This window comes from Triturus cristatus, chromosome 2_1, assembly GCF_964204655.1.
Source record: "Triturus cristatus chromosome 2_1, aTriCri1.1, whole genome shotgun sequence".
NCBI lineage: Eukaryota > Metazoa > Chordata > Amphibia > Caudata > Salamandridae > Triturus > Triturus cristatus.
In genome coordinates, this window is record NC_140581.1 from 5417661 (window position 1) to 5443745 (window position 26085).

The window sequence follows — 26085 nt, forward strand, 5'->3', positions numbered from 1 at the left end:
GCGGCCAGGGCCCACATTGCAAAACTGCAGGGGGCAGATGGAGCTTGGGCTATCACGGAATCAGCGAAGCTCCAAGCATTTCACGACTACTACTCATCTCTCTACACTGGGGAATCACCGGAGCCGGATTTGATATCGGCTGCCCTAGGAGCGTGCGACTGGGAGCCGCTGTGTAAGCACCACTCTGAGCGCTTAGAGGAGTCTATCACGCTAGAGGAAATAGCTGGCGCACTGAAAGATCTCCCATTGGGTAAAACGCCTGGACCTGACGGGCTCCCGGTATCGTTTTTTTGTGCCTTACTACCGCAATTACAGCCATATCTCCTGCGTCTCTTCAACTCATTCGCGGAGTCTGTTGGCCCCTCTTCAGATATGGCGATGGCTGAAATAGCCCTCATCCCGAAGCCCGGGAAGGACCACACCCTCTGCTCCTCCTATCGACCCATAGCCTTGTTGAATACTGATCTCAAGCTGTATACCAAAATTCTTGCTAAACGGCTCAGTACCCATCTACCTAACCTCATTGACCCGGACCAGGTGGGGTTTATACACCAACGTCAAGGCGCGGACATATTGTAGGGAAGGCCAAGCACTGGGGGATACCGGCCTGCCTCCTGTCGCTCGACGCTGAAAAAGCGTTCGATCGGGTGGACTGGGCGTTCCTCCGCGCAGTTCTACAGAAGGTAGGACTAGGGCCTAAAATGGTGGCGCGAATTATGGCTCCTTATATCTCGCCGGTGGCTAGGGTGCGGGTGAATGGTCAGCTCACGCAGCCCTTCTCTATCTGCAGGGGCACCCGGCAGGGCTGCCCCTTGTCGCCCCTACTGTTCGCCCTGGTGGTGGAGCCCCTAGCCATCCTGATTCGCCAGTCCCCTGATGTTAGGGGTATCTCCCTTAGGGGTGTAGAACACAAGATTGCCCTCTTTGCTGACGATCTCCTTCTCACGTTGTCCGACCCGCTACGCTCGCTCCCGGCGGTGCACTCGCTGCTCCAAGCCTATGAATGCGCCTCAGGGCTTAAAATTAATCACACGAAGTCCTGGGCGCTCAACCTCACGATCCCAGAAGAGGAAATCACGGCACTGCAGGCCTGCGTTCCTTATCAGTGGGCGAGCAGATCGGTGAGATACCTTGGCCTCAATTTGACCCCGGACCTGGCTACCTGGACGCAGGCCAATTGGCAGGACTGTAAGCGCTCAGTCCTTGACGATTTGCGCACATGGAAAGCCCTGCCACTTTCCTGGCTTGGCCGCCTTAACGCCAATTAAGATGTCCATATTGCCAAAGATCCTTTACCTCTTTCAAACCTTGCCGACCCCTATACCGGAACACCAAATTCAAGGGTTGCAGCGCGAACTGATCACATTCATATGGGGAGGAAAGAAGTCGCGATTCTCTAATAAAATTTTGAAGCTCCCCCGGGACAGGGGCGGCCTGGCCTGCCCCAACCTGCTAGATTATTATTGGGCGTCACATCTCCGCTTCATTCTCGAATGGGGAGCATGGGAGAGCGAAAAAGTGTGGTTTCCTCACGGATAGGGCAGTTACGTGTCGCCCGCTCTGGGACCATGCTTGGCTGCCTCGGGAGGCACGCCACCACAGTGCGTACATGGCTGTCCCCACTAAAACGGTCCTCGAGATCTGGGACAAGGTGGCAGTTCGTAGGGGCCTCACTACCTTCCCCTCCCGCCACACACCTATTGCTCGCAACCCGCAGTTCCCGCCAGCGTGTCGCCCGCCCTATTTTGAGAACTGGACCGAATCCGGTTGTAGGACAATACGGGATCTATTTCTGGGGGGGACTTTAAACCTTTCCCCAATGCAAGCAGGAACTTGGCCTAACGGAGAAGGACAAATTCCAATACATACAACTTTGGCACTGGATACAGGACTTCTCTCTGGCGCAGGCAGCCACGCGGCCCTTCACTCCGTTCGAGCGGTTGGCACGCACATTTGGCTTTGGGTTTAATCTCTCTCATATACAAAGTGCTCCAGCATACACAGCATCTAGATCCCCACCCTTATCAACTGCGGTGGCAGAACCTCTCCGGCTCAGGTGTTACTGTCAAGAATTCCTGTCATACAAGGGAAACACGCCCTTATGTAAACAGGAGAGCTGTTACATAACTCAAGGGAAACACGCCCTTATGTAAACAGGAGAGCTGTTACATAACTCAAGGGAAACACGCCCTTATGTAAACAGGAGAGCTGTTACATAACTCAAGGGAAACACGCCCTTATGTAACAGGAGAGCTGTTACATAACTCAAGGAAAACACGCCCTATAAAGGGAGGAACCGGGAGGTACAAGGCTGTCGGATATTGTGTTTACACCGACGTACCTGCTTCGTGAAGAGCAGTGTTCCGGAGTGGTGCTCCAGTAAGGCAAGAACGGAGGTAGGTCGAGTCGTTACTCCCTGGGCCGTGTCTTGCCCCATCGTCACCTGTGAAGGACCCGGAAGCTCTACCGGTCAACCATTGAGCTTCGCTTTTTGACTCGGCTGAGTCCAAGCGCAGTGGCGCTTTTGCTGGTTGGAGTCGTAACTCCCAGCCCGACCAGAGACACAGGGACTGCCAGCTGTAACGCACACCAGGAGGTGTTTGCCGCGTTACAGACTCGGAAGTCCACAGGATCGATCGAGCGGCTGCTCTCGGTTCAGTCTTCTTGCTTGTGATTGGGGTATCGGTGACGCATCACCAGGAGGTGACTCCGCGTCCCGGTGCAGTCTGAGGAAGAGGTTGAGCGGCTGCTCCCTTCAGGTAGAGACCCCGGCTGGGTGTTTCCCTGACTCCTCGATTCTCCCCAACACTCTTCGTGCCCCTCACAGCCTACCGATTGGCATTGTCGGCCATTTCATTTCTGCCCTCTGTTGGCATACGCCGGGATCGGCGTATATGCAGAGGACGGTTAGGACCATCCGTGCTGTGGGCTGGTAACGTACTTAGCCTGGAGGATTCCAGTGACTATAACTTTTGTTTGTTCTTTGTATTTTATTTGCCTTCATTAAAAGAACTAACCCTTCACAAGTGGTTGCGTCCTCATTGTCGTGTCTGTTAAACGATCCTGAGACGTTCAGGGCGTTACAGTTACCCCTGTCCAGTGGACGCGGCTTTGGGGCGACATCCCCTGAACCTTTCGTAGCATACCCCAACAGGAATCAGCCTACAAGGTAATGACCCAATGGTACTATACCCCCGTCCGACTTCAAAAGATGTTTCCCAAGGTGTCTCCTCTCTGTTGGCGCTGTACTCAAGCACTGGGTGACTTCATACATGTTTGGTGGGCGTGTCCCCTCCTGACTACCTTTTGGAAAGAGGTCCTCAGCCACATTAAAAGGGTGCTGGGATATCCCTTGCCGGAGGACCCGCTCACGATCATTTTGGGTCTCAGGCCAGCGACCATGCGAGTTATAACGGGCCGGGACTGGCACCTAAGCCTCCACATGCTGGGTGCAGCGAAGCAGACAGTAGCATTATATTGGAAGAAGGCAGAGACACCTTCCATAAATGTGTGGTTCACCCGCTTGTGGCATGTGGTGGCAATGGAGCTGCTCACGGCACACATTCAATTCAGGGATACTAAGTTCCGGAGATTATGGAAACCCCTGGTGGATCACCTGGGGAGGATGGAGCATGCTAGGTTACAACCGCCACGGCTCCGGGCCTTAAAGTTGTTTGACGATGTGATATGCCCTACTGATTCGGGGGGGACTCTGGAGGTCCACAGGGCAGCCGCTTTCACAGTTGGAGGGCCGCTAAATTCAGTTGAGCACACCAAGACCATTGCCTCTTGATACACCTTGTACACTGCCACCACAGAAATATGGGTTCCCTTGGGGTGGTACTTCTGGATTAGGAAAGGGAGGCTAGATATTGGTAGCAGAGTCCTACGTACCTCGCCCTCCCACCATGTCCGTTCCCTTCTCCCTTCCCAATCTTCCTCTCCTTCCGCCTCAATCCCCTACCTAATAGTTGGTTTTCCTTTTTATTACACCTTGACTTAGGAAATGTAGCGGATGGATACTGCAACTCCGCTGTAGCAACACTGACCTGTTGAGTACTGCCTGCTGGTTGTTGTGTCCCATAATGCACTGTAAGGTATTCATAACGCCTAGTGAACGAGCCTAGAACCAAAATTTTAGATCTTATACAAACGTTAAAAGACCTACACTTGGTCGCTTTTGGAAGAGAAACGGCGGATGAGTCCTTTATGCATAGTCCGTTTGGGCTGACGTTGATAGCTAGGATGCAATCTCGGATGCGATTGTAATGTATGATGCCTAAGCTTGTATAAGCGTGTTTGCAACTACGTCACGAGGGGCATTTGCATAGATCTGTAGATACCACGATGGCTCTGTCTGGTGAGTTATGTTGTGCCTTGGCTGACTCTGCAATACTGCACATACCTCGGCGGGTGCTTGCAGTATGGAATATGCAGGGCGCAGTGCCTGGCGGGCGGGGGGACAACTACGCAATTGGCACTTACAGCTGGGCCAGTGACGTGCGGTGCAGAAGGTCTTCCTTGTCCTAAAGTAACTGTCTTATGCTGCTATGACTTTTGCTGCCGGCCAGTGTGGTTGTAGGCGAACAGCTGTGTAGTGTTGCCTTTTCAAATAATAAAAAGTTGGTTGTAAAAAAAACCTTTCTAAATAGCAAACAATCGTAAACTTATACCAAAGTGTATGTTTAGCTTTTGTCATACAGTCTAATATCATGGGGCCTGATTCACACTGTCCTTCACTATAACCTATGACACTGTACGTAACGACATTCAGTTAAAAATTAAAAAACATTTAAATTTAATGAAGACAAACAAAGGTTGAAGCTAAGATATACTTAGGAAAGCTCTATTTATTCTTTCTATTCAAACCCAACTTAAACTATAGAAACTTGAGAAATTCTAAAGCTATAGTTATGACTTAAATATATAATTCACTGAAAAAACCATAGGTTTCAGGCACATTATAGTTAGAAATTAGCATTTAAAAAGCCATAGAAATTAACTGCAAAAACCATAGGTTTCAGGAATGTTATAGTTAGTTGGACATTTCACTCGTACAAAACCATAGAAATTCCGGCGTTATAGTTAGTTCAGCTAACTATAACTTGTGCCCCCGCAAAGCACTGCTGATGACGTCACATATTACATCATGCATGACATGGTCAGTGACATCACTGATGACCTCTCAAATGACAATATTTACATATACGTTGATCACTACCTAACTCATATCGACCTTCAACAAACAAGTAAGTTGCAAATTCTTCCCACTTACTATTGTTCTCCTTTTCACTTTTCAAATACAAATCAACATTCCTACTTTGACTTTTATAGTAAGTATGTCGACAAGAAACACGAACATAGTTTGGTATTTCAGAGCACACTACATTAAACTTTCCAATTTCTTCTTCAAATTGATCAGTGCTAATCACTTTCTCATCTCCTCCAACATTTGTAATTGTCAACCTTTCACTTTCTATGAACTGCTCTTCTGAACCAAAATAACGCATTTCAATATCCTCACACTTTTTTTGAACATCTGATAAAGAACCATATAAAAGACTTCCATTCAGTTCACTTAAACTTAATGCAGGACTTTTTACATAGTACAGTTTCTTTACAAAGTTCCGCATTTCTGAATGGTGTACTGCTAACATCCTCAAATGATGAAAAACACTTTTACAAACTTTTCTTGAAAGGCAAGCCAGAGAATGCCCATACTTCACAGTATATTTTCTTACATTACATGGATCTAGTCCTTAACTTAATCTTCTGTTTTATACTTTTCTGAGTATATTCTTGTAGCAAATTTCGCATTTTATCAATGGATTCCTGTCGAATACTACAAATGCTACTACAACCCCACTTATACAGAGGAGCTCGTGGACGTTTGCCTTGCACTTCTTCAGCTATTAACTCTTCTGCACTTTTACCAACCATTTCCTCCTTTGGAAGAGGAACACCATCCTGATCTTCGTAGCAACGACCTCCAGTATCAACTGCAAATGATAAACTATTTTCCTGGAAGTAACTTTCCTCATTAAAAAAAGGCTCAGTACTAGAAGTATGTCTCCAATGTCCACTAAAGATTTTACAAAAGTTGTTTCTGTTCACAAGTCTTTTTTTTCTACTTTTGTCTTTCAATACTTTGACTATTTTATCCAAAACTTTCAATCTCTTTAAAATCAAAATGAACAACTTCTGTTTCAAATTGAAAACAGTATCCACTATACTTTCAATACGCTGCTTCTCTTTGATTTGGAACATTCTTCTTTTATATTTGCAGCATGTTTTCAATAAATTCTGAATCACTCTAGATCGAAAAAGTCTCTGACGAATTTCTTGAAATTGTTTTTGTCTCCGAGTACCAGATACTATTTCTTTATCATCTTTCCTTTTGCTCGTATTTGAAGTTGAACTCTGCTTCACCTTACTTGAAATATTCTTCTTTTTACTTTGTGCGATGTTGTTCTCATTAAATGTTCGTAATATTTTTTTCAAAATTTATCTTCGCTTTAACTCGAACAAGCAGTTTCTCTACTACTCACATTTTTTTCTACTTCAAGATCTTTCCTTTTCGTCAAATATATATTTTTCTTCTCTTTTCTTCTTTTTCACTTCTTCTAGGCATTTCCAAATTTCAATCCAAACAAAATAATTTTCTGAAAAACAAAAAATAGATCGAATTATTTTTCACATTTCTTCACTATGTTACAATAATACCATACAATTGCAAAACTTCCACTAACAACTTCCAGACCCAGTGCTGCAACGTGATGGAGCACGACAAATGAGCACTAGGATAACAAGTAGTGCCATAGAACATACTGCAAGTATTTATTTAATTATTTACATACGCCTTTACAATTTATATATAACTGCACTACCTCATACTTTTCACCTCTCCGCCACACCCCACCACCCCACACCACTTTCTCTGCAACCCACCGCACACAACTTTATAAATAGAATTAAAAAAAACTTTAATCTATGTATTTAGAATATTATCAACCAAACAGCACACATACAAATTTCCATTGTTACCTAACAATTTTATCAACAACTTCGCAAACATAACACTGCACTCAGGGCTTTAACTGGAGGGGGTGTCTGTGGGGATGTGACCACCAGCACTTTATTTTTGGGAGCCTCGAAACGGGTCTTCATAGGGCTCTGTTTTCCGACCTCACAAACGTAATCCTTTTTTTTTTTTCTTTTTTGCACTGCAGTGACACTTTGAGAGCATGCACATTGCTCACTACTTAGAAGTGCAGACATCATGCCAAGTGACTCGCATTGTAGGAGAACGGAAATCCTTTAAAGAGAGCCATTTTCTCTCAGTATTTCCCTTCTTTTTTTGCAACGCACCAGCAACATCATCGTGGGGTGATTAGCAGACAGACCACCATGCGTGCAGCGCCCATTGCCCCGGACTCTCTGACACAGCTTCCCGGGCGCACACACAGAGCCGCACCCGAGTACTTCACCAGTCTTCAAAACATCGTTTTTTTGTAAAGGAGACTCTGTTCGTTTTCACCCCTTTTTGCAACACCTACATGCCCACTCTGCCTATTGCTGAAAGAATTAGGCTCCCCCGAAATTTGCGCCTCTGCAAACGACCACAACAAGGCAACTCCAGCACGAACCTGCTCTCACCTTACACACGGTCTTGTTTTAGTGCTACGAAAACACACACTCTGCCTGCCTCACTAAGTTCTCACACCCCCTCTTTAATATGAACATAAAAGCTTTCCAATTACTTTTATATTCCTATACTGTACTTCACATGGAAATATAGAACTCAAGGGTCTCACCACCCCAAATTAGCTCTCTGGAATACTTTCTCAAATATAAGAAGTACAGGTATTCAGTATCTGTCAGCCACGGCCACTTTAAAACAGTGTACCTATAAACAACTCGACAAAACGTTATGTTTCTAAATTAACGTATTACACTTAAAAGCTCCTTTACATTTCTTTCGCTAGATGTACCTTTGTTTAAATGACGATGCACGGAAATAAGAACGTATAGTTGAACAAATGGTGAGTGGATGCATGGCCAGTTGCATCAATGGATAGATACATAGATCAATGTATCAATGTATGGATGTATGGAAGGGTAAATGAATGCAAAGACCAGTAATTACGATAGACGGGAGGGCTGATAAATGCTTAGGATTGATTCTGGGACAGATATATCTATGCATATATAGGCGTATAGCTGCATGAATGGCACAGTGCTTACTATAGGCGAGTGCGCTCATAGATGCTTACGATAAGCGGACAAACAGATTTATGTATATATATAATTAGGAATATATCCATCAATTAAAAGATGGTTGAATGGCGCAGTGCTTAGCATGCATGGATACTGCGCTTTAATTGGCCTGGGTCTGGGGACCGGCATTCATTTTCAGGCAGCCTCCAAACGACTCTCTACCAGGCTCTATTTTCGGCCCTCTCAAAGATGGTCAATTTTTTTTTTTATTACGCTGCAGTGACAGCATGCACATTGATGTACGAATGCTTATTTTGCTCACTACTCAGAACTGGAGACATCACGCTAGGTTACCCACGTTGTAGAAGAAAGCGAAATTCTTGAAACAATGTTTTTTTCCAAACCTACGATAATTGGAGAGGATTTTCTAAAGCACACAATGATACTTATCTTGATTTAGACCACGCCCCAACTTGCGTTGCCCACACCCCTTTAAGAGCTTTGCCCTCCCGTTTTAGAGCACCCCCACATTTCATAGTAACAAACAAACAGTGTAACCTTCCATTTAAATCTACAATGGCACCAAGTTTCATCATTTTCCATCAATGCTTCTACCACAGTACAAGAGTGTCTATCAGCAACAAGATGTCTTATCCACAGAAATATTGTGTAATTTCTGTACCTGTCTGCTGGAACACTCATCACCAAAACGTATTAAAACATGGGAATTTGCCAGAAAAACATATACCATACCATAAAGCGATTCATAAATGAGCACACTGCCACTGCACCACTCTCTTCCCCATCTTTCCTTAACTTTACAAAATTAAAGAAAGAGCCACACCAAACCTAGTAAACACACTATACCAATACAAGAACTTAATTTCAACAACTGTCTACTGGAACGCTCATGAGCAAAGCGTATTAAAACATACAATTTTGCGGGTAAAACATATACCATGCCATAGGGCACTTTATAAGTGCTCCCAGTGGTACTACATCACCTTCAGTAGCTCGACATCTGCACGTTACTAAATTCTGTGTTTTAATCAGAAACATACCCACCTCCCCCACACCCCGCCCTTCCTTAACCGTACGAAATCAAACAGAAACCCCCACCATTCCTAGTAGCGCCAGTATACCCATACACAGGCTTAATTTTAACAGGTATGTGCCAGAACACTTATCAACAAAAAGTATTCAAACATGCAAATGCGCAGGAAAAACAAACAATACCATAGTACGGTTAATAAATAGGCCCACTCAAACTACATTACCTTTACTAACTACACATGCCCACGTTACAAATGTCCGTCTTATAATCAGCAACATACGCACATCCCCCACCCCGCACCCATACCCATTCATAACCTTACGAAATAAAACAACGAGCCCCAGCACTCCTGTTACCGCCACTATAGCCATAGATAGACTTAATGTCAACAGGTGTCTGCCGGAACGCTTATCAGCAGAAGCTATTAAAACCTGCAATTTTGCAACTCAAACATACACCGTACCATAAGACGGTTTATAAATAGTCACAGTACCACTACACTACCTCAACACCCGCCCTTGCTTAACTTTACGCAATAAAAGAAAGAGCCCCAGCAAACGTAGAAGCGCCACTATAGCCAAACAGAGGCTTAATTTCAACAGATGTCTCCCGAAACGCTCATCAGCAAAACGTATTAAAACATGCAAATTTACCACTAAAACATATCCCATGCCATAGGGCGCTTTATAAGTGCTCCCAGTGGTACTAGATCACCTTTAGTAGCTCGACATCTGCACGTTACTATATTCTGTGTTTGAATCAGAAACATAACCACCACTCCCACACCCACCCCCACCCCCGCCCTTGCTTAACTGTACGAAATCAAACAGAAACCCCCACCATTCGCAGTAGCGCCACTATACCCATATACAACGTTCATTTTAACAGGTGTCTGCCGGAACACTTATCAGCAAAAAGTATTCAAACATGCAAATTGGCGGGTAAAACATAAACCATCCCATAGCACGGTTTATAAATGGGCCCAGTCGAACTACACCACCTTTACTAGCTAGACATCTATATGTTACGAAAGTCGTTTAAACACTCTAAAGAGTGTATAGTAGGGCATGGGGAGAGTAAACAAAGTTCTTGTCCCAAACATTTGATATACAGTCCCTTTACTGTATCTATATTAAAGATATTAAATGGAATGAATAAATTGACGAGTGTCTCAAAAGGGATAGTGAAGCTCACCATCAGTTAAACACGAACCACTTCAACACCTACATATATCCGCCACAGCGACACAGCCTGACAAATAGTATCACTTATAATCACATGTAGTTCTCTAATGTCAACAAACTCATACAGAACATATACCGCACATTTATATTTTTTTATCTCTCACATTTATAAAACATCTCTTCTAAAGAAGCACTCCCCAACTACTTCTATTCCATAAGAACAGACAATAATTAATACGTTTACTACCATATATTTTAGTATATCTACCTTTTTATTTTTCACTAGTCAGAAACTACAAAAACGATTCACTATTCCCAAATGCAAACCAGAAACCATATTCTTATTACATCTCAACTTAGGATCACATGATTCAAACTATGCGTACATATAAAAGGAAAGTATCACTTTTCCTATCTCCATCTCCTCTCCATGTAATCTCAAAATACTGTACAAGGCCCCACTGTACAACAACCTACCCTGACTTACATTCAAACCTACCTCTCAGTGTCAAAAATAAGACCACAACCTGCCCACATAACATTTCTGCATTTCGTTTTATCGCTTTTAACTTAATAACACATACGTCTCCTACCACCTCCCCCACAACCCAACTATTTCCACAAAAAGTATCAGTTGCAAACGTGCGACATTTTCTTTATCTCCCCAAATACATTACAAACTCAAATTAACGCTGTACCTCATTTTCAAAACAATACAGTCCTATAAAGATGACAAACGACACTTCTTCTCTGTGAAAAATTCCTAAACATATATAAAATACTTATATAACAGCTCAAATTTTATGCATATTTCATAACCAATATCAAACACACACTTTACTAACACTATATTACTTTGAAATAAAAAATACTTTCAAAATTAAAAACATCACCTCAAATACTTAATCAATAGTATAAAACACATAACACACCTTGTTCATTTCTAACTCACCTTTGTAGTTGTTATCCAGATTTCAAATGACACACGCATACAATTCTCTCTTCCTCACATAGTACATGTAAAGCTCCGACTTCATCAAGAATGAAACCAGGAATGGCACAATTTCTCTGTCGCTCCACACATGAATACGTGTAAAGAACAAATCAGAATACTTCATTCCTTCAATGTCATTCCAAAACTTACCTCCATTGGTTAATTTTGAATTTTTCTTCCGAAAAGCTTCTTATTATTCCGCGCCAAATACAGGTCACAAGTTCAACCTATTTTATCACCACAATTTCTGGAACCTTCTACGACACCTGCAGGTTAAAAGTTCATCATTTTTAGGTCTCGCTGAGTCAGCGCGCACGCGCTGCTCGGAGAGACTTTAGTAGGTGAGTTTTCAAAGTGCTGCTGGCTGGCGACAAGCTTGAGTTCACGTGAGCGTGCACGCGCGATTCGCCAGCCTTCAGCAGCACTTTGAAAACTCACCTACTAAAGTCATCAAAGCTGACCACATACGACAAACACTAAAAATATGCATCTCACACACTTCTGCATCCATCACTCCCCTATGCGCTGGATCCTAGAACACGATAACCCGCTCCTTCAGCAAATAAACGTAAATAAACCATTCGACAAAATACATGTAGTTCTCTTCTCTATTTCCTTTCCTGTCTCAAATCAAAGCATTATTGCCCCCTGCTGGCTGCAGTGGGAAGCTGCGGTTTGTGAATCTCCATACTTTTTGTTCCCCGATGCGTGCGGTTCATGTGGTCTTCACATGTAGTTGAGACAACGGCTTTCACAATCCCGGAAGCACTGGTCGAACTCCCGCAGCACCTGCTCTCGTCCTGATCAAAGCGACGTGCGTCATCCAGACAGCTTGCTGTTGGGTCGACCGCATACACGACGTTTCGAATCAAAACCCACCACGCATGAACAGTGAGTGCGGACAGGCAACACCGAACTACTTGTACTAAAACGCCTGTGTTCTCACCTATCTAATGCTATGTGGTCCGTAAGTTCCTATCCTTTATTTATTAAGATACCATGAAATTATGTGGTGTGTTTGTACGTATGATTTATAGGAGTAGCGCAAACCTAGCTAGAGGCTAACAGAATGCTGAACATTGGCGCATGTATTCCTTGCCCTCTGTTTCATTGGTTATTCCTCCAATGCCTCCTTGTCTTGAAAAGCTTCGATCCCCTACAGTAGCCAATGCACGAAAGGACCTTGAAAAAATTCCTCATTTGTGCTACTAAACCAAATATTTGTCATCTGAGTACATTCATATTCAGTTACTACATCCAGCACCTATTTGCCTTGTGCAAAATCTCTCCAATGTTGCCGAAAGACCCGTAATCTGTGTTTTTGACCAGCACAAGGCGAACAGAAGCTGCTCCAATCAAAGTAAAGCTTAGTTTGTGTTGTATCTAGTGAAGCTCTTCCTCCGTCTACACAACTTTGTTGCAGGGGTGTTCAGTACTCGTCATAGCAAGCCGAAACACACCAGGTTTTCAGGATAACATCCAGTGCTTTAAATGGGCGGGTAGTGGGCCGGTCCTGGCCGGTATGGAGTACCGGCACAACTCAAGAGTGACATAATACTTTTAATTGGAGAGTACAGGCACTTCTCAGAAACAAGCAGGTACTCTGTTACTGAGTACCTGCACATCTAATTTTCCATTTCAAGCACTGATAACATCTGATTATGTAAATGCTTGCTTATAGAGATGTATTGCATAAACATTTATTTTCTAGGTTTGCTGGAAATCTGGGTGGGTCTGGCCCTCGAGGACCAATAACAAGATCCATATATAGGCTCGAGTTCTGCAGACATTTTGCCTATATTCCTGAAAAGGTTGCGACTGTGTGGGGTATATTTTTGCTTGCAATCCAGGTTTTCAAAATGGGTTTCTTATTTATAGCCCTTGCCACATTATTTTTCTTAATTATTTTTTAAATGCCATCTACATGATTTTCAAACAATGTTTGTAACTGAAAGTCAGAATCAATAGAATCCATTTTCTGGAGACTAACTCCAGAGATTCATCGTCAGGCTTTTCTGTTGTATGGTGTGTAATTCTTATTTCAAATTATTTAACTTTCATGCATCAGTTTGTCTGCTGCTACACCCTTTTTTTTTCAGTGGCAGTATTTGAAGAAGTCTGACATCTTGTCTCAATACTTTTGGTTATGCTTCGCTATCAGTTTTTAGGTCAAGCCTAGAACAGCGCATGCGCTGTTGCTCGACTTTTAGTAAGGGGGATTTTCAAAGTGCTGCCAGCCGCTGGCCTCAAGCCTTCGTGCATGTGCGCGTGAACGCGCGCAGCCACCATCTGTCTTTTCAAGAGACGTTTCGTATCCACTGGTATCATTACAGCGTCGAGAGACTACCACTGCCACCCTGTGGCCTTAAATAGCAATGGCATCTCCTGTATTTAAAGGCTTGCAGGTACCGGTTGTGTAATTCAGTGATATTATGCAATAATAAACAGACCTGCTTTCGTTACTTCCCTCCACCCGCCTTAAAAAAAAAACAAAAAAAACGTTGGCACTGCTTTATTTTTCTTTATTTACCAGTACAACTTGGATCAGTACATTAAAAAAAAAATATTCACACGCACGCTGTGTGTGTTGTGCTTTTACCTACAAAATGACACAGCTGCTGCGACTGCATAATAGCATCTTTAATTTTTTAATGGGGGGGGGTTCCTCTTTATCCATCGCCACTCCACCGCGCTCCATGTTGCTCCCCCACTCCCTCAGTGTTGTGCTTGCCCTTGTGTGCTTTACCTCCCACGCATTGCTTTTTTCCCTGTGTGCTTCTACCCGTTCCACGTTGTTCTCTTTATCCCATGTGCTTCTGTTCTCAAGTGCTCCACGTTGCTCTCTCTCGCCCTGCTTGTCCAGCCGCCATCCGTGTTGCTTCTGAACCCGTCCTCTGTAATCGTTCACGCACCAGTACTCTCCGTGTTGCTTCTGAGCCCTGCTTTCGTTATTTCCCTCCACCCGCCTTAAAAAAAGTGGATCTGCACGCGACACAAGAAGAACAGTAACCCAGGCCCTCGTCAGCAGCAGGTTTTTACTACGGAAACGCCTTCTATGCAGGAGCCTCAGCCAAACTCCTGAAATGGCTTCAACGCATCCAGAACGCCTCTGCACGCCTGATCCTCGACATCCCTCCTAGAGATGCCCCCTGAAAACGAACCTACCACTAGTGTCCAGACTGAGTGGCTGCTCTCCGCGGCTTGAAACAATGCACATCCTGGGACGAGGTACCAAGTCTCCTACCCCAGGATGGGCTGGGTTCACGAAGGGGAAGCTTCAAAGGCATGCCGCCTTTGTGAGCTTCCCCAGACCACTTGCTGCTTTCAGCAACTGGTCCCCACTGGTTCTGCCCCCCACTTTGGGCGGGAGAACTGGCGGGAAAAACAGGTGATAAAGAGGTGTGCCCACCTCTGCCAACTCCACCCCACAGGTGGGGGAGGCGAGGTGAAGCACAACTCTGAGTCCGCAACATCTTGAGGATGGGGGGACCCAACCAACCAGGGACAGGCTCCTGCCCCCCTCCCATGGGAGGGTGGCACGATAGAGGGTGTACCAACCCCAGGGAAGGCACCCATTGGTCCCTGCCCTTTACCTACCTGTAACACCCCTAAATCTAGTATTTAGAGGGTACCCTGAACCTTGCATCCTCAGATCCAGAAACAACAAGAAAGAAGATACGAAGAAGGACTGAAGAGCCGTGCAGAGCTAACAAGAGGACGACGGCCACTGACTTGGCCCCAGCCCCACAGGCCTGTCTCTCCTCCAACCTGCTCCTGCGAAACCCCGGTGTGTCCTGCAGCCAGCAACCTCAAAAACCCTGAAGAATCTGCCTACCTTCACTTCCAAAGACTGAAATCTCCCGTGAGCCCCGGACTTGTTCAAACTGCAGCTTCTGGCGCCAGCCAGACACTGCGAATCCAGCCCACTCTGCACCCGCCGAACCCGCCCAAGTTCAAGTGGAAAAACACCACAAGGAGGTCACCCCGGCGATCGTGAACCGAGATCCAGCGACCCCTGACCTGCCTCAAGCTTCCAGCCGACGCCTGCAGTCTAAATCCAGACGGCCCCCCCTAACTATGACCAGGAGCTGGTAAGAAGATCTGACCCCAAAAGACTCCCCTGCACCCGACGCCGCACGGCCTTGTGTGCCCAAACCGACGGTGCCTAACCAACCCCTAACTTCCCAACTTACGTCTCGAAGGTGGTCGCACCCAGAAGTCCTTCGTCTCCCTGCCTGCAGTGCTTTTGTAAAAAGGTTCTCTATTGAAAACAGCATGGCGTCCGACGTCGAAACAGCACTGTGCACCCGGCCTTCACATTGCCACTGAGGGTGCACCTGTGGTGCACATTTTTTCCCCCATTTGCCCTGACCTAAACCCTAGGAGCTTTACTCCCACAGCCGTGTGGCCTGCTTGCCAGCACCACCTACCGGAGGCCCACTATCCCCCATTGGATAACATTGGGCCTCAACACTCTGCACCCGGCTGCCCTAGTGCCGCTGACGGTGAAACAAAAGTGCATCACTGACCCCGAGTCTAACTCCAGAACCTTAACTCCCACAAAGGATTACTTACCTGTGAACCGGTAACCTGTTTTTCCTACATAGGATAACATTGACAATTTTCTACCAAAACGTTTCTAAGTGTGGAATTAATTGAAATCTAAAAATATTCTTTCAAAACAGCTCAAATAACCAAAACGTATTTACTCACCTGTTTACAGGAAATGTCCCAGTGCTGAATCCAGGAATCAGCACTGAGTAAGAAAAGTAACGTACAAAGTAACTTACCTGCAATTTATTGAAAAAGCCTATTCATTTCAATGCACTGTTTTTCTTCCAAAAAAACGACTAAGTGTGGAGTTTTGAAATCTAGAAATATTCTTCAGAAATCATGCGAATAACCAAAACGTAAATACTTACCTGTTTACAGGAAATGTCCAAGTTCTAAATCTAGGTATCCAGCACCAGTTAGAAAAGTAGCATAAAAAGTAACTTACCTGTAATTTACTGAAAAAGCCTATTCATTTCAATGTACTGTATTTGCTAAGAGTTGCAACCTGCTGCATCCCCCGTAAATCAAACAAAGTACAAGTTTTATTGCATTTTCAAACTGTTCTACATCCAGCAACTTATTACTGTTAAGTGTGTTATGCTTACCTGTGCCAGGCTTGCTTGGTTCTAAAAAATAAACAGTATATTTTACAAAAACAATTGGCCTAGAGTTCAGTTCGAGTAAATGAATTCATTTGCTGAATTAGTGTGTACACCAAATGCTTAACACTGTCCTCTGATACTGCCTTACTAAGGCAAGCCCGTCTGCGAACGTCCGCGCCTGGCCCACGCCAGAACCCCTGGCCCCCGCGACCATCATGACACCCGACACCGCTACGATGCCAGCACCCTCCACGCACTCAATGTCGGACGATCTCACACCTGCTTCTGGGCTGCTCTGAAGCGCACCCAACGCCCCTTCTCCTGCCGGAACTGCAGCTTCACCAGCATCCGGCCTGCCAACCCACCGACCAAAGAACCCAACCACCTCAAATGCATCCTTCTCAACACCCGCTCCGCCCGCAAACATGCCGTTGAACTCTGGGACCTACTCGACTCCACCACCCCAGACGTCGCCTTCCTGACGGAGACCTGGCTGAACCCTTCCTCTGCACCCGACCTCACCATAGCCATCCCGGAAGGCTACACAATCACCCAAAAGGACCGCACCAACGGAGTAGGAGAAGGAATCGCCATTGTCCACAGTAACACTCTCAAAGTCTCGACAAACACCAACGACACCCTCAGCACTGCCGAACACCTGCACTTCCAGATCCACACTGACCCCAACACCACCCTCAGAGGAACCCTCGTCTACAGACCCCCCAGAACCCGACCACAGTTCAGCAACTCCATCGCCGACTTAGTCAGTACACACGCCCTCACCTCCATGGACTACAGCCTCCTTGGGGACCTGAACTTCCACTTCGAGAACAACAACGACACCAACTCCACAGCCTTGATCGACAGCCTCACCAACCTCGGACTCGTCACAACACCCACCCACTTTGCCAGCCACACGCTTGGCCCCATCTTCTCCGCAAGCCCCCGCGTCTCCTTCAACCACACCACCGAACTCCACTGGACCGACCACCGCTGCATCCATTTCACCTTCCTGAAACCCACCACGCACCACCGCACCCAACAGATGCCTCGCCACCGCTGGACCAAAGTCACTGAAGACCAGCTAACCACCACCATCACCCGGTGCCCACCCGCAGACCCCACCGACCCGACACCTGCAACCTTAGACAGTGGATCGACGACTGCGCCAGCACCCTCGCACCGCTCAAGAGACCCTCCAACAGCCACACCTGCAAGAAAGCCAGCTGGTTCACTGAAGACCTCCAGGCCTCCAAACAAACCTGCCGAAAGCTAGAGAAGAACTGGCTCCGTGAACGAACACCGGACAGCTACACAGCCCACAAGAAAGCCACCCGCAGACACCACCACCTCATCAGATCCGCCAAAAGGGACTCCGTCAGAAACCGTCTAGACAACAACGCACACAACAGCAAAGAGCTCTTCAACATCGTGAGGGAACACTCCAACCCCAGCTCCAACACCAACGACATCCAACCTTCGCAAGACCTGTGCGACTCGCTGGCCACCTTCTTCCACCGCAAGATCGCAGACATCCACGACAGCTTCTACGCCACGACCGCCCCGGCAACCACTGAAACCTCCGCACCCTCGACCACCATCCGCACCAACCGCCTGCTCTCCTGGACCAACATTAACTACGACGACACCCTCAAAATCATGAACACCATCCACTCTGGATCCCCATCAGACCCATGCCCACACCTCATATTCAACAAAGCCAGCACCACCATCGCACCCCATCTCCGGAAAGCCATTACCATCTCCTTCGAGACAGCAACCTTCCCGGAGAGCTGGAAGCATGCCGAGACCAACGCCTTACTCAAGACTCCCAAGGCGGACCCCAAGGACCTCAAGAACTTCCGGCCCATCTCCCTGCACCCGTTCCCGGCGAACGCCATCGAGAAGACCGTCAACATACAACTAACCACCTACCTTGAGGAGAACAGTATCCTGGACCCGTCCCAGTCCGGGTTCCGCAGTAACCACAGCACCAAAACTGCCCCCATCGCCGCCACCGATGACATCCGGACCCTGCTAGACAATGGAGAAACCGCTGCCCTCATCCTCCTGGATCTGTCAGCCGCCTTCGACACAGTCTGCCACCACACACTATGCACGCGCCTCCATGACGCCGGGATCCAAGAGAAGGCCCTGGACTGGACCACCTCCTTCCTCTCCGGCAGAATACAGAGCGTCCGCCTCTCCCCCTTCAACTCCGAAGCCACCGAGGTCATCTGCGGCGTACCCCAGGGCTCATCCCTCAGCCCAACGCTGTTTAACATCTACATGGCACCGCTCGCCCACGTCGCCCGACTGCACGACCTCAACATCATCTCTTACGCCGACGACACCCAGCTGATTCTCTCCCTCACCAAGGACCCCCACACCACCAAAACCAACCTCCACGAAGGAATGAAGGCCATCACCGAATGGATGAGGAACAGCCGACTGAAGCTGAACTCGGACAAGACGGAGGTCCTCATCCTCGGATCCACCCCTTCGGCCTGGGACAACTCCTGGTGGCCGACCGCACTGGGAACAGCTCCAACACCCACCGACCATGCACGCAACCTAGGAGTCATCCTCGACTCCACCCTATCCATGACGAAGCAGGTCTATGCCGTCTCTTCCTCCTGCTTCAACACCCTCCGCATGCTCCGCAGGCTCTGCAAGTGGATCCCCACCGAAACGAGAAAAACGGTCACCCAGGCCCTTGTCAGCAGCAGACCGGACTACGGGAACACCCTCTCTGCAGGAACCTCGGCCAAACTCCTGAAATGGCTTCAACGCATCCAGAACACCTCTGCTCGCCTATTCCTCGACATCCCTCGCCGCAGCCACATCACACCCCACCTGAGAGACCTGCACTGGCTCCCCGTCAACAAGAGGATAACCTTCAAGCTCCTCACCCACGCACACAGGTAACTCCACAACATCGGACCAACGTACCTCAACAGATGACTCGGCTTCTACACCCCCACCCGCCAGCTCCGTTCCGCAGACCGCGCCCTCGCCACAGTTCCCCGCTTCCGAAGAGTAACTTCCGGCGGCAGATCATTCTCCCACCTCGTCGCCAAGACATGGAACACCCTCCCCATCCACCTATGGCAGATCCAAGACCTACTGACCTTCAGAAGACTCCTCAAGACCTGGCTTTTCGAGCAGTAGCAGCATTCCCCTCCTATTATGATTGATTGATTGATTGATACTGCTCGATCACTCTACCACAAATAGAGAGCAACGTTCTATCTAACTTTAACCTCTGCCTACCTCTGGGGTCACCTGGACTCTATACACACTATACCTCACTTTGGTGTAGTATATATAGAGCCAGTTCCTACAGTATCCCATTGAAGAGCCTACAGAATGTCAGTGTCCAGTTCTTGCTGTACTGTTCCTTGTGGCTCACTTTTCGCTGCCCTGGGGTCAGTTCACGCTACAGAAATACCACATAAAAACTTACATACAAATTATTCTGTAGAAGCTCCTGTGCCGCAGCACCATGTCGCCAGAAAGGTTCGCTTATAACACAAGCAGCAATGGTACACAGTTTTTTTTTTTGTGGATTTTTTTTTATTGGCACTGTTTGTAAGATGGAGTGATGCGTGCTGGCCTAAAGTGCTCGATTCTTAGCTTGTTTATTTCCTCTCTTGTCTTGAGCAATGCTTATGCTCCTCTTGTGTTAAATTCTTAGTTTGTTGCTTTCTCCTCATTTCCGGAGTGGGACGTATTCTCCTCTTGTAATAAAATCTCTACTAGTTGCTGTCTAATAATGTGCTCTTCACCCCCAGCTCCGAGCCTTCACGGACAACAGGGATGACATGGCGCTGGGGCACGTCGTCGTGTTACTGCAGCACGAGTGGCCCAGAGGAGAGGCCCTCTTCCTGAAAGCGATTAATAAAATATGCCGCCAAGGAAACTTCCAATATGAAAACTTTTTCAACTTTGTGACAAGTATCCTTTGTGTTCGTGTGGGCAGAAGACCAGGTTGGGCAATCCATCAATCAGGGTTTTGTAAAACACAACTAATCACCTGTTAGAGTTTCAAGGCGCGGGGGAGGGTCTGCAGTTCATTTGTGGAGCCAGGTCTTGAGGTCCTTCCTGAATTGAGGCAGTGATGGTGATTGCCGGAGGTGCAGAGGCAAGGACTTCCAGGTCATCACGCGAGATAGGAGAAGGATCTTCCTCCAGCCGTGGTCTTGCGGATCTGTGGGATGGTGGCCAGGGCTAGTTGGACGGAGCGGAGATGTCTGGCGAGTGTGTAGAAGGAGGGAGGTTGGTTAAGGTATGCAGGCTCGGTGTTGTGGAGGGTTTGTAGGCGTGCGTGAGGAGCTTGAAGGTGATTCTTTTGTTGATCGGAGCCAGTGAGGTCTCTGGTGACTGGAGATATGGCTGCGGCAGGGGATATCCAGGTCAAAGTGATATATTTCCATAATATGGCTATATCCTGTTATTGTCATTGTTAGTTATTTTGTTGTTTACCTTACAGTCATTGTTGTAAGTCGTGTGTGTGAAAATGAAGGGTAGGGTTCTTTGCAGGAGAGCCTGTGAATGCCCCAGTGCCTGGAGTATTGACACAAGCACATCGCCTTCGATGAGCGGAACGTGGTGTGTGGCCAGGGTTTGTGCTCACACTCTGGTTCCTTAATCCTCTTTCTGGCCCCGCGTCCTTTAGGAGCCTTAGCCTGGACAACATTTGCTGGAGGACGATGATTTGTTCATTTAACTCCAGTCTCTACAGATCTAAACTAAATCTAAAAGTCTGCGTAAGAGTAGGAACCTGTTAGTGCGGCCCTGGAGGTATCCTTAGGGTTTGCATTCTCCTGATCAGCTGTCCAGTGCTGCTTAAAAGACTGCTGAGTCGACAGCCAATACAGCCCCGCCTACTTTCCCCAACTCATCTGCCTCAAAGTGTCTATTACTGTTTTTTCCCATTATACATCATCGCAGCTCCAACAAATCTAGTGAACTGATCTTAAAATGATTCAACCCCGCTGCTATATCTGTTTGTAAGACAATAATGACAGCGTCTACTTCCTCTGCATTGAAAGAACGACTAGTTTAGAATTATGACGTTTGTTTAGTAAAGTCCTACCCTGTTTACTGGTCATGGTCGTATTACTGAGCACCACGAAACTAGAGTTGGGATAGCGCCTTGCTGTTCCTTGCGGAATGTGTGCGCTACAGCGACAACTTGTACATTCATTTCTACGTTGGCGCCACTTAAACAGCTACAGTCTTTGGAAAACACAAACATTTAGCTAAGAACAGTTGAAAATTGTCAGAGCTTCATAACATGAATACCAACCAGCCAGCACCGTTGCTACCCGCAGCGCTGCTACTGTTTATTTGGTTACATGATTTTTCAAGGCACCGATGTGCTCACGTCATGTAAACATGAACAGGTTAATGGCTTTGGAGTTCTTTATGTCAGATTGGATGCAGTAAACAATTCTGAAAAGTGAGGGATGGAACGCTTAAATGAATCTCAGCCACATCATTATTCGGGTCCACATCTCAGTCCTTCATTTCTGGTGACCACGCCCCCTCACATGAGACCCATCTCTATGCAAATCAGCCTTGATCCTGCCCCAGCTGGTACAGTCCAGTCTGAGCTGCCAAACAGGTCCTTTGAACCGGAGCATGTGCAGCCAGTTCGATGGAGGGTCCCACGAAGATGCATGGAAGGTTTGAATATATTCTAAAATTTGGGTTAGCTAATTCTGTGGTTTTTATCTTGTTGAGCAGGAGAGAGACCAAGGGTGAGAGGGGAGACTCACCGAGTGAGAGAGAGTGTACGACAAAATGTGATAGAGAAACGAAAGCCAGAAAGACGTGGATAGAAAACAGAGGACTTCACAGGAAGGAACCATGGATTCGAACTTTTCCTGCACTTAATTCGAAGAAGAGAAAAATCCCAGGTGGATCCACAAATGAAACCTCCAGAGTTAGAAACCAAGTGGCGTTGAAGAGGAGGCATTAGTGTAAACCTTAGGGCTTGGCAAAGAAGCAGCTGAGAAGCCAGTCAGAAGCCTAGAATGCTACCCAGGTCCTTGTGGCATGAGGATCCATGGTTGTGAAAGCCAGAAGTGTCTGAAACCAGCCAGGCTTACTGTGTGTTCCCTCCTCCTAGAGCGGGTTGATGGACGCACTCTCGTCTTTGCTGCATGGAAGCAGTGACACCCTACTGTAGGGAGACATCTGTATCCTGCCCGTCAAGGAGGGGCTTTTACAGAGTCACACACCCTATCAATAAGTTCAAGTACAGCTGTGCCACACACTGCAAGGTTAGTGCGCACAGGTAGAGCAGGCACAGCGCAGAGACCCCCCATGCCCACCAGCCCTGCACAGAGGAGTAGAGATCGATCGGTTTGCCATTGAGAAACTGCATTGGAAACACCAGGTGAGTAACTTACAAATGAGCAGCTTAAAAGATGTTCAGCTATTAACTGTAAGGGTAATCTCTCTGTTCCAGCGCATGTATACAATTCAGACAATCTCCTCTGTGCGCAGGAATGTGCATGTCTTCATGGTAAAGGTTTCTATTGGTAATCTCTGCCCTGAGTACCTGTAAATCCTTGGTGCCTCACATCTATACCTTAACCACCTCCCAGATATTGACATGCTCGAGGAATTTGCCTACCTAAGAACACAGGAAGGAGGGAAGATTCACCTGGAACTGTTGCCAAACCAGGGGATGTTAATCAAGTAAGTTTGCGAGCCGGCAGCGGGGGCGGAATGCACACCAGCAACTTTGTAATTTGTTGTTTGAGGGGTTTTGTGACGCATCGGCAGCCCTTGGGCCTCATGGGCCTGTGTGTCTTATTCTTTAAGGATGCAATGATTAGCACTGAAGCATTCCAAGGATAAACCAGAAGAGATTTAAGGATCTGACGGACACCACTATTGTTTCAAAGAGGGGATTTCAAGGAGAGCTACAGCGTATGTTGGGGTGCTGCTGCTTAAATTACCTCTCCTGTGGTGGAAATTGTTTGTTTTAGTTTTTCTGAAGTATTTGAAGAGGCAAGAAAGGATTCCATTTGTCCTTTTTTTTTTTTTTTTACAAAGTCTAAATAATAGTCAGCTAATTAATATTCTTTTAAAATATGGTGACGAAATTACTATTAAGGAACATCATACACGTATTTTCAAATGTTGTTGCTTTTACCCTTGACTGTAATTGTGTGCCTCCAAACATTGTTTGCTTTAAACCCCAAAGCATTCCACCATCCAGGTAGAGATTTTATTTTATTCCAAACTGTTGGTGGAAGAGGTTTCTGAACTCTGATTCTGAGGCTGGCGATGCCACTGATGCACGAAGTCTCAGCTCCCCGCCTTAAGTTACTGCCTCTGATTGTAAATTTAGGACGGAAGGCTGGTCTCACCGAAGCTTTCACTTCACTTCCGCTGTATTCCCTGAGCTGTGCCTTCCAGCGGGTTAGAAACGATAAACAGTCCTCTCTTGGCACACAGGATCCTGAAGGAGAATCCCATGTCCATCAAGATCACCCCTTCCCTCCTTCAACTCTAGAAAGTTTTAGGGACCCCGCAGAGATGCCCTCCCTAATGTCCAGCCTGTAGCAGCGCTTGCCCTGTCTTTTCCTCCTTTCTTTCTCACCTTGTTCCCGAGTGTTGTTTTGCTGTAGCTGGTGAGTCGTGTGGGTGTTTGAATGCTACCGTTTGCTGTTTTTAAGGACCGCTAGCCCTGCCATGGGTTTACTGCAGCAGGACTTCATGCCTATGCTACAGCCCAGCTTTCCGACTCCCGACAGGTACCAGCCAACCCCACAAGGCTGCTCATGGTGTGCTGTGTTTGTCACCGCCCATGGTGTTCTTCGTAACTTCATTCATGCTTTCGGTGTATTTTACGTTACTGCGTTTTGGTAACTCATCTGATGTGATATTGCGACATGCCTTATTTTCCATAAGCTTCCAGTCTGTGTGCTCGATTCATATCAAGTGTTTGGTGCATTAAAAAGTGATCTTTTTATTGTCATTGTTTCGATTTTGATCAGGTATATGGTGTGTGACGAGGAGACCAAATATTGGTCGTTGGAGTCATCCTTCAGATGTTTTAGCAGCATACTTCTTATTGTAAGGTATTCGTGCCGTGATTCCATCATAAAAACAAACCCACCCGTGATTGTGGCGGATCTCTCTGAGTGCTTCCGAGTAGCCGCCCATCGCTGGCTCCTCACTTGTCGCTCAGTGACAGACACAGACGGATCACTAGTCGTGTTGAGCTGAGCCCCTTGGAATGGCTGCCCTCAGGGACACCTCTCGCCCGTGCTCTGTCCTGCTCCCACTGCACCCCGGCGGGCAGCCATTGCTGAGCGGAGCACACACCTATCACAGTGAGTAACTTTCATTGCATCTAGAGAGCCTGGGGTTTGGACATGAACAGTTTTGTACAAACTCAGTGATGTTTGGTCACAACACCTGGGGCGTGTGTGTGCGCGTGCGCATGCATGTATACGCGCGTGCATGCATGCATGCGTACGAGTGTATACGTGCACAGCACAGATGTTTGTATGCTAGTATACCAAGAACAAAAATATTGTGGGGCCAAAAGTACCATGAAGGTAAGTCCAATACAGTGTCGGCTGCCAGTGTGATGTGATTCAGCAGCACTTTCCACTGATAAAGAATGTTTTTAATTTGCCTACGACTTTTGACCCTATGAACAGATTTGCGAACTATTGAGCAAATCACTAGAGCTATGGTGCTGCATTGACATTTGTGTGCAGATACAAGGAGGTGAAAAAGTGAAGAGGTAAATGGGTCAAAAAAGACGTGATTTCCCATTTTAGCACCCATAAATTTTGCTCACTCATACACCCCAAGCAGCTGAACGGATTCACACAAATATTCAGAAAAAGCTACAACTTTACTCACAAAGCGTGCTTTTTTTTTTTTTTTTTTCTTTTTTTTTAAAAACCTTTATTCGTGCATATTAAAAGAACAAATACGGGCCTACAACCTTCAGGCCGGCCACGATACGGTTAAGCACTGATACAAACATTACGGCCCCTGTGCTTCAACGGTCAAGGTTAGCAACGATTTATGAAACATACACTGGAGAGATCCTTGACCCCAGGGAAAGGAGAAGTGAAGGTTAATTTTAAAGTTTTCAAAATAAGTTTATCAGGGAAATAGTCAGTGAAGAATAAGAACCAAGGAGATTCGAGTCCGCACGATATCTTCACCACACGGGAGAGCAGCAGCATCATTAAAACAGCAATGGAAGTAAAATCGCAGGCAGTGAGGCAATGCAGTTATATAACAGGATAGTCACATGAGCAATTACGCACCCCTCCAGTGCCGCCCCCACTCAGTCAACCCCCCACCCGGACCCAGAATCGAAACAAGTATAGCGCAGAAACATAGAGAAAAAAGGCCCATAGAACTAATTAGAAACAGTAAGTTACCCCCCCACCCTACACCAATGCGGAGGCTACGGCCTTCCCCCCCCCCCCA

The 26085-nt window shown here is 46.6% G+C and overlaps 1 protein-coding gene across 3 annotated transcripts in view; it reads left to right on the forward strand.

The window, feature by feature from the left end:
• Positions 1 to 26085, forward strand: part of INTS10 (integrator complex subunit 10) — a 457110-nt gene that overhangs the window by 400341 nt on the left and 30684 nt on the right. For 2 of the 3 annotated variants that reach the window (XM_085627594.1, XM_085627600.1), the window contains exons 15-17: positions 20400 to 20562; positions 23223 to 23316; positions 24303 to 24380. In XM_085627594.1, coding sequence (XP_085483720.1) covers positions 20400 to 20562; positions 23223 to 23316; positions 24303 to 24380 — 335 coding nt within the window. The remainder of the gene's footprint in view (positions 1 to 20399; positions 20563 to 23222; positions 23317 to 24302; positions 24381 to 26085) is intronic. The other variant, XM_085627598.1, reaches the window with a different exon arrangement.